The following is a 14,163-nucleotide window of genomic DNA, read 5'->3' as shown; positions in this document are numbered from 1 at the left end:
TCCCATAGAAATATGTAGAAATTTCCTGGATTTAATATTGGGCTTTGAATGTTTTTAAAACAATGTTGGCTCACATGTAACTCTCTTGCTACCTTTGAGTTTTCTGTTAGAAAAGCCAAACTATTTGTGCAGTCTTCATTCTAACTTAAAACCCCCAAACCCCCAAAACACAAAAACAATGGTACTACCACTGATGCGTGAAGGGATTAAAAAAATAAAAACACCAGACAGACTGGAACTTTTAAAAATGTGGCTGTGCTAAATTCACACACGTGTACATATTTACAACCATTCATTTATACAAACAATTTATTATTACAGTTGAGCAAATTTTCTACAACTAATTAAACATTATTACCTCTTGGTTTAAATTAATTCAGAAAGGTAATGAAAAGAAATAAAGAACCCTGAATTAATTTTTGCATTAGGTAATCCAGGTTTTTTAAAGATGGCTTCAGGCTACATTTCCAATAAGAATAATGGATAATTGTCTTAATATAGGCCTCTTTTTGACTAAGTGTTCTATCTGTAACAGTTTTTTAAAGACTGCATCATATAAATGTTGGCAATACTTTAAAAAAAAAAAAAAAAAAAAAGCAAACTAAAACTAACGTTTGAAAAAATATACACTGTGTCCGGTCCCATATTTCTTAATGCCAAGTCCTGTTTTATGTGTGTGTAGTTTAGAGTTTTCCAAACTACAGTTTAAAAACCACTGATGGTCCATAGAGAACTATTTACACAGTAGACAGGTCACATGGTGTTGGGCCCTCCTATTAATTTACAAGAATTACAATAAAAGAAAGCTATGCACCTTCTGCTTCAGTGTGCTTTGGATTAGTCCTTAAAAGAGCCCACAGATATCTGCATACTTTCCATCATGTCACTATCTAATGTCTGCACAGAGACATTCAGGGAAGTTAAGCCAAATTAAATAAAGTAATGTGTATAAATTAAAAGATGTCTAAATTTCTGTGTGGTCCTGAATGCCACCATATACATGATGGTTTATGTGCCTTAATCTGTGCACAGTGACTTCACATTTTCAGGTGATTTACCTTGGCTTTCTTGAATGTTCCTGTTTAAACAAACCCTATATATATGTTTTGCTTCTGTTTCTATGGCGTAATTACATAATTGTGAGCAAGAGGAGGTGATCCCTGGGGAAATTACAGCAAAGGAAAATGGTCAATTAGACTGGCATCTTAATAAAGATTGTTTATCTTGTGGAAAAAAAAGAGAGAACCAAAGACTTCAGGTTAAGGTTCAAAGATTTTAAAATCCAGTTCATTACACTTTTTTCTTTCAGGGTTTACTTGATTATTATGACACACTTCAACTTCAGCTTAATGATATTGTGGAGTTGGTAAGAGGAAAATTATCTAAGCAAACACGAACTACACTAGGTGCTTTGGTGACTATTGATGTGCATGCTAGAGATGTCGTCATGGAAATGATTAAAAGTGGTACATATCTTTTTTAAATGTTATTGTTGATGTGTTTTTAGCATAGATTTACCCCAAACAGAGAAATAGACTTCTATAATCTGATTTCCTTCCTTTTTTTAATGTAAGCATCTTAAGTAGGAAAACATTCATAATTACAAAACTACCAGTATTTCATATCTGTGAATGTATCTTATACTTTACTATATCCGATTTTATAAAGCTTTTTTCAGCTCTAGCGCTAATTCCATTTCTGCTAGGTGTGGAAAATGAAACAGACTTTCAGTGGCTCGCTCAACTGCGATATTATTGGGAATATGAGAATGTTCGTGTCCGCATCATTAATTGCAATGTAAAATATGCCTATGAATACCTTGGAAACTCACCTCGACTTGTCATTACTCCACTTACGGATAGGTGTTACCGCACATTGGTATGCTTTTATATAAAAACACACAGTTGAAATGACTACAGAATTAATTTAATTGTAATATGTTTTTTTCCTACTTCATACTTGTTAGGTTCACAGCACTAATTATGGGACTCAGCGTTTCTGTTTAAAACATCCAGTATTCAGGGGCCTATAAGCATTTTTCCATGTGCTCCTGACGTGGCACCTGGCACTTTTAATTAGTGAATTGAGCTAATTAAAAGTGCCGGGCTCCACATAGGGAGCATGTGTATCAGTGGTGTAGCACTCCATGCTCAGAAAATGGCAGTGGTGCGCTTTGAACTAAAGCACATTGAACATGTTTTAGTTAAAAGCGCAACACTGCCATTTTCTCAGTGCGGAGGTGTGCTGTGCTGCTGATGCATGTGACACATGAGGCTGCCAGAGCGCATCAGTTTACGTGCTCCATCAGACTCAATTAATTGAGTCTGCTCTGATGTGGTGGATTTCCAGTGCATTGGAGCAGGCTCCTCACATGTGTGTAAGTGTCTTGTGATTCTTATTTAAACTTTCAAACCTGACCTATCTTATGTTACCACACCTGACCACACCTGCAACTATTGTTAATTGTGCATGTTTTGTGCTAAACTGTGCACGTTTACCAACATGGCTGAAATGTGACTGGATGATTTGGTTGTATATCTAGCATAAAGCAAACTTGGCAGCTGGCTAACAGTGAGGGGGTAAACCACTTGTGATGCTCTGTAGCTAGCAAATGAAATTGCCATTGACTTACCTATGATATTGTTCTTAAAACTGGGACAGAAAAGAAACCCCGAATGCACTTGAAAGAGTACTGGGAACTAGAGGGAGGAATAAGGGTTATGTTGGGGAGCTAGAAGGAAGGAAGCAATAATGATCAGTGATTAACAGATCCAGAAAGATGGGAGAGAGAGAATGAGTGATGAAGGTGGGGTGGTATGGGAAAGCAAAGCAGAGGAAGAGACTGGCATCTGGGGGAGAACAGTAACGGAATAATAATAAATAATAATGGATCATAGTAAATAGTAAGTAGACAATGGATCAGGGCCAGAGTAAATGGAGACTGGGTAGAGAAGAACACAGGGAATGAGAGGGAAGAGACAAGTTTAAGGACAAAAAGGGAGAAATGGTAACAAAGAGAATCTGTCAAGATCAGGACCTATTTGTTTTTTCCTGTAAGTAAGAACTGCCAGATCCAGTCCAGAACAGAAAATATCCAGGCAGGATTAGTATACTAAGGGAAAAAAGACTGCATCCCCCTTTCTAGGTACCTGTAATAAAAGACAGCTTCAGGCTGAACTCATTTACTTTATTTTGAAGTTGGAAATTTTAAGTAAACATTAGGGTAGCCTTTTCCATTTAGTATGAATCTGTTTTATATAGTACGTGTTTTCAATTTTTGTGTTACAATTGATTTTAAAATTATTTTCTATTATTAAAGTTGTCTCCAGGATTAAATTATTGGTTATCTTCATAAACCATTTATTTTATTTTCTTTAGATTGGAGCTTTTTATCTAAACCTTGGTGGTGCCCCAGAGGGCCCAGCAGGAACAGGCAAAACTGAGACCACCAAAGACTTGGCTAAGGCTCTTGCTGTGCAATGTGTTGTCTTCAACTGTTCTGATGGCCTTGATTATCTGGCAATGGGGAAGGTAAACAGAATTGCATTGCAAGCTCAGGATTTGTGTATGTCAGGAAAAAGGTGTTAATTTCCAATGCAAGTTAGGTGTCTACCTCACAAAGCATTTTTGAGGATCTGACCAATGATCCACTGCCCCAAACAACTGCCAATCCAAGGTCTCAATTCTGCAATGAGTTTTACATGTGCTTAACTTATACACTGCAAATAATATCACTGAAGTCCCTAAGACTACTAACAATGCGTAAAGTTAAATATGGGTGGAAGAGCTTGTAGGATCAAAGAGGCAGAGACAGCTTCCATTGAAACCAATGAAAAAGTTCTGTTAACTTATTTTCCTAGAATCCTTGGCTGACCTGTCTTTTCAATTAGGCTAAAATCTTAGTCAAAATATACAAGTAAATGTATTTCACATAATTCAGCTGAACCCCTCATGTCAATTATTTATTTTAAATCTTCTCATGCTATGTTAGAGATATAATTACCAGGGATCCGGGTTTTCCCATTTCCCACAGAAAAGATCTGCACATGCTGGCTTGGAGCCAGTCTGGTCTGGTGTGGTCTGAAGACGTGCACCAGCAGGCCGAGCTGGCTCGCTGCCATCATGTTCAGGCCCTGGGACTCAGCCAGAGGTGTGTGCTGCCAGGTCCTCTGCCTGCCATGGCCATGAGCACACTGAGAGCCCACCACCTGCTGCTGCTAAGCTGCTGGCAGCGGTGGCTGGGCACCATGGGGGGGGGGAGGGGGAATGTTGTGAGGGGCTGCCACACCTACCTACAAATCCCCCCACGCACACCCACAAACCTCACACGTGCCCACAAACCCCAAATACTCCCATACCCACACACCCACCCATACCCCTCCACATCTTCACAAACCACCCCCCAAACACACCTTACAGCCACCCCAACCATACAAAGTACCTACATATATTTCTAAAGAAGATTGAAGTAGTGCTATATTTAGTTTACTTTGTAATAAAAATAAAAGTAATTTTGCATAATTTTGAGTTTTTCAGCACAATTTTGAGTTTTTCTGCACTCTGTACCCTGGGGTGTACAGAGTGGTCTCAGCAGAGGATTTTCCATGATGAAAAACCTAATATCAAATGCTGAAATATATAGGTATTTAGAAATTATTTTATTATAGTGATTGAGGCACTGGTAGGTTTCCAAGTTGCTTTAAAATGTTAAATATATCACTAAAACATTGTGTTCAGCTGATACCTCTCTCTCTCTCTATGTGTGTGTGTATATATATATATATAGTGGCCTTTCATTTTGATAAGAGATTTGGGGGGTTTAATCAGATAATTTGTGATATTTTTTATCAGAGAAAACCAGGATCCATGGTAATTACATCCTTTCTTTCTTGTTTTGCAGTTTTTTAAGGGTTTGGCTTCTTCAGGTGCTTGGGCTTGTTTTGATGAGTTCAATCGCATTGAGCTAGAAGTACTGTCTGTGGTGGCTCAGCAGATTCTTTGCATTCAAAGAGCCATACAGATGAAGGTGGAAACATTTAATTTTGAAGGGACTGAACTGAAGCTCAATCCCAACTGTTTTGTAGCTATTACCATGAATCCAGGTTATGCAGGACGGTCTGAGCTGCCAGACAACCTCAAGGTAAAACAATAAAATAAACGAATTCACTTAATAATACCTTTGAAAACATGACCAAATGGGCATTGATGATTTTAAAACAGAATGTGGCACATAGAATATATACACTTCATAAAATTTACTTTTCTTATGCTATGTATTCCTTTTTTAAGAGGAATGTCCTTGAAAGTTGTCTGTTAAAATTGTTTGTTAATTTTCTTTTTTGTGTGACTGGTCAAAGCTTGCAGTTCTAGGGAGATGTTTTACCCCAATACAAATTGTGTAGGAACTTCAGAAATTCATCCTAAGTTATTTTAAAGAAATTATGATGTTGGATCCAATTATTTTAAGTAAACATGCTTTTAAAAATGTTCCAAAAGTATTGCACAAAAACAGTGCTAATGAAATTTGACTAGTTCATGTGATGAATCTGCTATTTAAACACTTCTTATTATGTTTGCTTATGCCTATTTCTAGAAAGCAGTATTGCAGAGCTGGTCTGTATTAGAGGCATGTTGCTTCAAAGGAAGGCTTTGTAGGAATGCCAAATTCATTTAGGAACTTTCTGAACTGGGAGCAAGCACACTCCTATGTTCTTTCTGGAGCTGCCCCCTTGCTATTCTTGAGATATTTGGCTCTCAGGTGGCAAATAAAACAGTCTGTGCACGCTTAAGAGTAAGAATGTGGGGACAGAAAGTTGGAGGAAAACAGCAACGGGGGAGGCTACAGTCTGGATCTTAGCAAATCATATGGCATGAAAGGAGACCAAGCATCTTGTTTGTGTCTGGCTCCTAATGAGTCATGGTTCTTGTCTTCTAATGTTGATAGTTCTGTAACGGTATAGCTTTATACATCCATACGCTTTAAGTGCTGGTCAAAGATTTCTTATTTCTGTTCTCTTATTCTTAAGTGATCTAAGCATGTCTCTTGGGATATGTATTTCAGGTTCTTTTCCGAACAGTAGCCATGATGGTTCCTAACTATGCCCTGATAGCAGAAATCTCTCTCTACTCATATGGATTTCTGAATGCTAAGCCATTATCAGTAAAGATAGTCATGACCTACAGGCTTTGTTCAGAACAGCTTTCCTCTCAGTTTCATTATGACTATGGCATGCGAGCAGTTAAAGCTGTATTAGTGGCTGCTGGTAATCTAAAGCTGAAATTCCCAAAGGAGAATGAAGATATCCTGGTAAGCTTGTGAGACAGTAGTACATAGTGAATTTCACTAGATTGACTGCTTTTTAGATATCTGTATCCAGCTCTGGCATTGCCTGTGTTCTGCCTTGTCACTGAACCACTCGATCAGATTTTATTCATAATGCTTAATCTGTAAAGATAAACTACTTAATATTTTTATAGCACTTTGTAAATGTGAAACTCAACATAAATGTTTACTATATTTATTTATTAAGATGTAAATAAAAAAGTTACATTTTTAAATGACAAGGAAAGAAAGATGAATATAAAATAGTTGTGGAATTGATGTTTAGTTAACTAAGTTTCCAAAGCACTGCAGCATCATCGTACAATGGATGATCCTATATACATTTAAAAGATAAAGCATGATATGTTTCCTAATTTTTGGCAGGGCATTTCTGATTTAGTTTTAAATTTCTTGTGCTGCTGAATCCTTCAAGAAATCTCTTGAGTCTTGTAACACTGCTGTATTTTTGAAGTTGCTCTGCAGGCAGTCCCTCTGACTTGCTCCTTATTTGTGTCATCTCCCAGCTCCTCTATGAGTATATCATAGCCAAAGTGCATGAGAACCAAGAATATAGGAAACAGTAAAGCAGGGCACAGCTTGCTTGGCATGCTGCTAGGGTTGCCAACTCGTGTTTGAATCTATTCCGGAACACAGACGTGCCCACGTGTTTACATATATAAGTTGCAGACTGCAATGCGTAGACTTTGTCAGGAAGGCAAACGCACATTACTATTACATTTAAAAAACCCACTGGACTAATGTATAAATAGGATTTAATATTTAATATTTATTTTAATGAATACCCTATCATTTATCTCCTGGGTGGCTCTCAGCAGTTTCCTGGAGATTTATATCTAATTCCTGGAGACTCCAGGGTAATCCTAGAGGGTTGGCAACTCTACATGCTCCAGATTTAGGTAAAAAATCTCCTTCATTGTCACGTTTATGGATAAAAGAGGAGTGGTTTCTAGATGTGCTAAAAATGGCGAGAAATTGCAGAAAGGCAGCAGTGCTATACTGATCCTGGGAGGCAATGAAGTGTGTTTAGATTCCTCCATCAAGCCCCCCAGTACAGTTTCAGAAATGTTCTTACTCTTAAGGGAAACTGTGAGCTTTCCAGCGCAGTGTGGCAATGGCAACTGTGCAGTCTTTGATCTGTATCATATGTACAACACATCATGTAGACTATTTTAGTTATTGAACAGCATAATAATTATTCTACTGTTGCCATGTACGTTGGAACATCAGTTTTCTGTAAAATTGTGTATTTGTTTTCTTTAGCTTCTTCGATCAATCAAAGATGTGAATGAGCCAAAATTTTTGTCACACGATATACCTCTGTTCATGGGAATAACTAGTGATTTATTCCCTGGTGTTAAGCTGCCTGAAGCAGATTACAATGTAAGTATCGTTGTGAAGTATTTTTTTCTCAGCAATACTCCTGGCATTGTATCAATTTTAACTAACTCCCTAATCTGTTTATAATTGCAAGCTGAGACGGAAAGTAAAATGTTTATAATAGAACTTGTCTGAATGAAAATTCACTTGGTTTCATTGTGATCTCAAGGCCCGGCTTGGGTCCCTCATATATGGAGATCTTAGAATTAATTTTTTTTTGAGTTCTAACCCAGTTTTGCCTGAGCAAAACATACCAGACTTTTTTTTTTTTTTTTTTTTACCTGAACCACCCTTTTTAAATATATCTCACAGGTACATACTCACTCCTATCTGAATATAAGTGGCTTTTGTAAGTGGCTTACTTTCCCCTACCCTGTAATTTTTGGTATGATTTCAGCATGTTCCATTTTATTGTAGAGGTAGAGTCAGCCAGGCTGTCTTAGGCAATGATAACAGTACAAGCAGAAACTCTCCCTGCCTCCATGGACTTGCTATAAATGACTGTTCAATGAAGTACTTAGGAGATTTTTTGTGTGGCTATTTCCCAGATTTTCCTGAAAAATATTTCAATAATTAATAAATATCAAATCTTTATCCATAAATGTTCTAATGTTGGATGATACACCAGACAAGCAGATGAATAATATGGAATGATGAATAAACCACGTTCATGTTTCTCATGAAGAAAATAAAATTATATTAGGTTTATAAAATATTATTGTAAACTGTGTAATATGTCATACTAGGTAAGTATGACATTATTGTTTTAAACTTTATTAAATAAAAAGGATTTTTTTTAATTTTAGGATTTTCTGGAATGTGCCAATGAATGCTGTATAAAGCATAATGTTCAGCCTGTTAAAGTTTTTATGGAGAAAGTTATACAGACTTATGAAATGATGATTGTCAGACATGGGTAAGATTACAAAGTCCTGATTACAAATGACCACATATTGTCTTTATGGTTTATATAATGGGTAGTAGAAAATATTTATGGAAATAGAATAGGAAAATATTTTAGCATTTTAAGAAGAATCCTAAGAGCCATTAATTTTAGTAAGCTCTGGATTTCTTAATTTTAAAGCAAATTTGGTGACCAAAATACTAGTGGTTTTTTAATCTTAATATATTTGATCCTGTACTCCCAACACTCTGGCTTCATTGGTAGTTCTTTCTTTAATAGTGGTTGCAGGTTAGGTTGTTATTGTGGAGAAAAGCTGGTACTGTAGAAGATTAATTCTATCAGAATATCAGTCCAACACATGTCTACCATTTTAGTCATTTTTTTTTGTTTTTGGTTCTTTTTGGGGGGGGAACTTTACTGAGCAGTAAATATGTAGTTGTAATCTGTACTGCAGTACACTGGGAAGCATAACAACTGAAAAAAAAATTAGAAAATAGATTAAGTGGGGAGGTGGGGAGATAATAGATTTCAAATATTCAAAAGACTGCCATAAAGAAGAAGGAGAACAACTGAGAAACTTTCTTCCTGTTCTAGCAGTAGGGTAGTGAAATAGTCTGCTCAGAAAAGTTGTGTAATCTCCTTCATTGGATGTTCAAAAGGATGCTGGATAAGCATTGGCAGGGACAATCTAAGAAAAGCATTCCTGCATTTGTACATAGGGTTGAACCAGTTGACCCTTGAGGTCCCTTCTAGGTATATGATTCTGTTACTACTACTCAGTTGTTATGTATCGCTTTACATAATTAAAGTCTTCTACAAGAATTAAGTAATAAATCCTTAAAATAGACTAATCTGGACACAAAACAGTTTGATTTTTACTTTAGGGCAGGGTCCTTACCTGCCTTTGTCTTCCAACAGAATTTCATGTTAACCTTTCCCTAAATAGCAAAGAAAATGAGAAAATAAAGTTAGAACTTATTCTGCAAATAGATTAGATTAACTAGTATGAACCCCTGCTTGGTATTTATATGTGCATCTGTTTGCAGAATTGAGACATTAAACAATTGAGGCCAGTGTTTTTTAAGAGACTCACTTGCCTTTGACTGACTTACTCAGTTGTGCAGTCAATATGTACAATTGCATGTGCAAATAAACATTTGCATATACAAATGACCATTTAGACTAACTTGTCATTTTTTATCTATGAAATACTTGATTTGCATGCAAATTCAATCCAGGTTTTTGAACTGACCCCATAAAAAGTTACCTCCTAACCATTGATTCATTGATGCAATAAAACGTATTCTAATTTTTGCTACATAGAGCTTCAGATCCAGGAAGAAAACTTAGGTCTGTGCTTATGGTAAGCACCTGAATAGTGCCATTTTGGCAACTGGCTGGATCAAGATCATGAAATCTGTTTCAGGAAAGTATAAGAGTTTAATATTTTTTTTATTTCTGTAGTTTTATGCTTGTAGGAGAGTCTTTCTCTGGGAAGACCAAAGTTCTGCATGTGTTGGCAGATACACTCTCTCTCATGAATGAACGTGGATATGGCGAAGAAGAAAAAGTAATTTTTAGAACTGTGAATCCAAAATCTATCACCATGGGTCAACTTTTTGGACAGTTTGATCTTGTGTCTCATGAGGTAATGTGTGTGTATATATGCTTATTTTTTAAAAATGTCTTGTCATAATTGGCCATGTCACGTTATATAATCCTGCTGTACAGTTTTTGGTCTGGCCTGCATACAGGGTTTGTTTGTCCTGAAGTTTGCTGACATGGTTATACCAGGGAAGGGTATAATTCATTAAGTATCTCTAACATACTTAGGTTAGTAAAATTTAGGTGTGAAACAAAAATAAGGTGTTTAATGGAAAAGTTATGCTAACAAAAGCCGTGTTGTAGACTCAATTATACTAGCACAAATTCTTGCTTCACCTAGCTTATTCCATTCAAAGAGCTGGTTTAAGCTGTACCACCAAGATAATTCTTTTGCAAGCTTAAATTGAATTACCACTCGTAAAGGGTTTGCTGGTACAGATGTATTGATGACAAAAACTTTCAAGTGTTGAAAAGACCAGAGTTTAAGTAGTGCTTTAGGTGTTGTGGTAGGCCATTGTATTTATACCAGCATACTTACAGATTCATAGATGCTACGGTCAGAAGGGACCTCAGTAGACCATCGAGTCCAACCCCCTGCCCTGGGCAGGAAAGAGGGCTGGGGTCAGACAACCCAGAGTGCTGGGGTCAGACAACCCAAGCCAGGTGCCTGTCTAGCCTCCTCTTAAAGACCCCCAAGGTAGGGGAGGGCACCACCTCCCTCGGAAGTCCATTCCAGATTTTGGCAACCCTTACCATACGGAAGTTCTTTCTGATGTCTAACCTAAATCTGCTTTCCATCAGTTTGTGATCATTGTTCCTAGTGAGTCCAAGGGGTGCCCTGGTAAACAGAGCATCCCCTATTTCTTGCTGCCCCCTCCCTTGATGAATTTGTAGGTGGCCACAAAATCCCCTCTCAACCTTCTCTTGCGGAGGCTAAAGAGATCCAGGGTCCTCAATGTTTCCTCATAGGACTTTGCCTACAGGCCCCCAACCATACGAGTGGCTCTCCTATGAACCCTCTTGAGGTTGTCCACATCCCTCTTGAAGTATGGTGCCCAAAATTGGACACAGTACTCCAACTGCATCCTGACCAGTGCTGCATAAAGGGGAAATATCACCTCCTTAAACCTGTTTGTCATGCACCTGCTAATGCATGATAAAGTGTGGTTGGCTTTACTGATCACTTCATCACATTGATGACTCATCTGCATCTTGGAGTCAACAGTGACTCCAAGATCCCTTTCTGCTGCTGTACTGCTGAGAAGGTCCTCCCCCAGCCTGTAAGCGTGTTGCTGATTTCTTCTTCCTAGGTGCAGCACTTTGCATTTGTCCTTATTAAACTGCATCCTATTCTGTTCCACCCTCTTTTTCAACCTGTCCAGATCTGCCTGGATTTGTTCCCTACCCTATGGTGTGTTAACTTTACCCCATAATTTGGTATCATCAGCGAATTTGGACAGAGCGCTTGCTACACCCTCATCCAAGTCACTGATGAAGACATTGAACAGCACCGGTCCAAGGACCAAGGCTTGTGGGACTCCACTGCCCACATCTTTCCAGGTCAATACCAACCCATCCACCACCACTCTCTGGGTATGACCCCTAAGCCAATTTGCCACCCACCTAACCGTGTAGTCATCTACTTTGTAGTCGCATAGTTTGTCTATGAGAATATAATGAAGTACCATATCAAAGGCCTTCTTAAAATCCAGTCTGGTCATAAAAAGAAACAAGGTTAGTCAGGCAGGATCTACCTGCTATGAATCCATGCTGGTTGCTCTTTAGCATTGCTTTCCCCACTGGACTCTCACAAATGTGATCCTTAATAATTTTTTCAAGGATTTTCCCAAGGATAGAGGTGAAACTAGCTGGTCTACACCAATTCTTCTGTTCTTCAGTGCCTTGCTAACTAATCTCCTGAGCACACTGAAGTCAGCCTTTCTGAAGTCAAGCACTTCTGCCCTACTGGTTATCTTTCCCACCCTATACCGGATAGTGAATTTAATCAGGTGATGGTCACTGTCCCCTAGGTTACCTTGCGTCAGTAGATCATCCACCAAATCATCCCCTGTAGCCAGGACCAAGTCCAACAAGGCATTTCCCTTAGTGGGACCATATACCTCCTGCATTAGGTGAAGGTCCTGTATGCAGATTAAGAACCTATGTGAACGGTTGGATCTAGCTGACTGCTCCTCTCAGAAGATGTCTGGGTAGCTTAGGTCACCCATGACAACCATGTCCCTTGACCATATGGCCTGTGGGAGCTGTCTGGAGAATTCTAGGTCCAACTCCTCCTCCTGATGTAGCGGCCTGTAGTAGACCCCCACTATCAAGTTCCTTTCCCCCCAACCCCTTAAAGCTGTACAAATCCTAGCACAGATGCAATAATACTGTTATCAAGGCTATTATACTGGTATAGTTTATTTCTCTGAAGGAAATATGTAGTGAGAATCTGAGGACCTTTATACCGGTATCACTGGGTGCCTGTAGATGTGTGGGAACACCGTGCTGAAGCACTGTAATTACAGCATATTGGAGCAGACTCGATTGAATTAGTCTGTTGAAGTGTGCCCATTAGCGTGCTCCAGCCTCTGCATCTCATGTATTTAGTGTTCCCACATTCCAAAATGGTGGCGGAGGCATTTTAACTAAAGCTCGTTAAATGAGCCTCAATTAAAGTGTCCCCTCTGCCATTTTGAAGCACAGGGTGCTGAATATACAAGAAGCTGTGACTGCTTTAATTAGAGCAACTCTTCGAGCCACTCTAAAGTGCCCTCTCTCCACCCCTGGAGCATGTTTAAAGACACCCACTGTGTCTACACTGTGCCACTTTAACTATATAAGTTTCCAAACCTCTGGAATTAAAACATTACAAAAGATGGGTAGGTAAGTACTAGGACTAAGGACTTCCCAAGTGTAAAACTCATTGGGTTATGGCAGGAAGAGGAAACTGAATCAAGGTGATTGTGTGAGGCCTTGGGGGTGAAAAATGCAAAACAGAGTGCAAGATTTTTATCTCAAGTTTCTGCACTTTTCTCCAGGGTACTTGTTTGAGGGAGAAAAAGACTTGATTACATTTTTTAAAATTATGCCAAAAAACACCTGATCATTTTTCATCTATCTGCTCCAAATGGGAAACCAACCTGCTGGACTCTGACTTCTGCCACTGTTTGGCAAAGTGGAAACTATATTTTTAAAAACATTTATGTTCCTGATGGTTTTTAATGAGCTTCTCTTTGTTTATTGGAGCCAAATAGAGACCCGATTCAACAAAGCATTTAGGCATGTGAGTAGTCCTATTGGTTTTAGAATTATAACTAAAAAAAAAAAAATCTCTTTTATATTTTTTTCTCAACCCAGTGGACAGATGGAATTGTTGCTAACACTTTCCGGGAATTTGCTTTAGCTGAGACACTCGAACGCAAATGGGTTATTTTTGATGGCCCTATTGATACTCTATGGATAGAGAGTATGAACACAGTGCTGGATGACAATAAAAAGGTAAAAATAAAAAATAAACTATGTGGTGGATAATTATGCTTGGGTTGTGGCTTCCATTAGGTGTGACCTGTACTACTTCACCCCAACCACATCAAGCTGCCTCTGAACGATGTGTGATGCTGGGATCCCATCTGTGAATGTTAAATGGTAGTTACAGAGTTGAGGAGGTAGATGGAGATACAGAGCCCAAGCCCAGGGTGGCTACTGGGAAGACGCAACTATATTACATAGAATGTAGACTACTTAGCCCAGGGGGTAGGTTGGGGTGGAGGATAAGGGTGCAATGCTTATAAAGAAGAGAAGATGCAAAATGCCCCATGCAAAGGTAGCCGCATCGTTACAAAGTAGCGAGTTTTAAAGGATACACGCAGATACAAGTAACAGCATGCAGGATACAATTGGGCGGGGGGGGGGGGGGGGGGGGGGGGGAGCC

General features: G+C 38.6%; 1 protein-coding gene across 1 annotated transcript in view; it reads left to right on the top strand.

The window, feature by feature from the left end:
* Positions 1 to 14,163, top strand: part of LOC102369854 (dynein heavy chain 12, axonemal) — a gene marked incomplete at its 3' end in the record, with an annotated part of 70,612 nt that overhangs the window by 17,764 nt on the left and 38,685 nt on the right. The window contains exons 12-20 of the mRNA XM_025215571.1: positions 1,310 to 1,466; positions 1,706 to 1,878; positions 3,379 to 3,531; positions 4,901 to 5,140; positions 6,062 to 6,307; positions 7,604 to 7,723; positions 8,527 to 8,636; positions 10,089 to 10,272; positions 13,590 to 13,730. Coding sequence (XP_025071356.1) covers positions 1,310 to 1,466; positions 1,706 to 1,878; positions 3,379 to 3,531; positions 4,901 to 5,140; positions 6,062 to 6,307; positions 7,604 to 7,723; positions 8,527 to 8,636; positions 10,089 to 10,272; positions 13,590 to 13,730 — 1,524 coding nt within the window. The remainder of the gene's footprint in view (positions 1 to 1,309; positions 1,467 to 1,705; positions 1,879 to 3,378; positions 3,532 to 4,900; positions 5,141 to 6,061; positions 6,308 to 7,603; positions 7,724 to 8,526; positions 8,637 to 10,088; positions 10,273 to 13,589; positions 13,731 to 14,163) is intronic.

Source organism: Alligator sinensis, unplaced genomic scaffold, assembly GCF_000455745.1.
Source record: "Alligator sinensis unplaced genomic scaffold, ASM45574v1 scaffold1273_1, whole genome shotgun sequence".
NCBI lineage: Eukaryota > Metazoa > Chordata > Crocodylia > Alligatoridae > Alligator > Alligator sinensis.
This window is presented reverse-complemented; position numbering and strand designations above follow the sequence as displayed.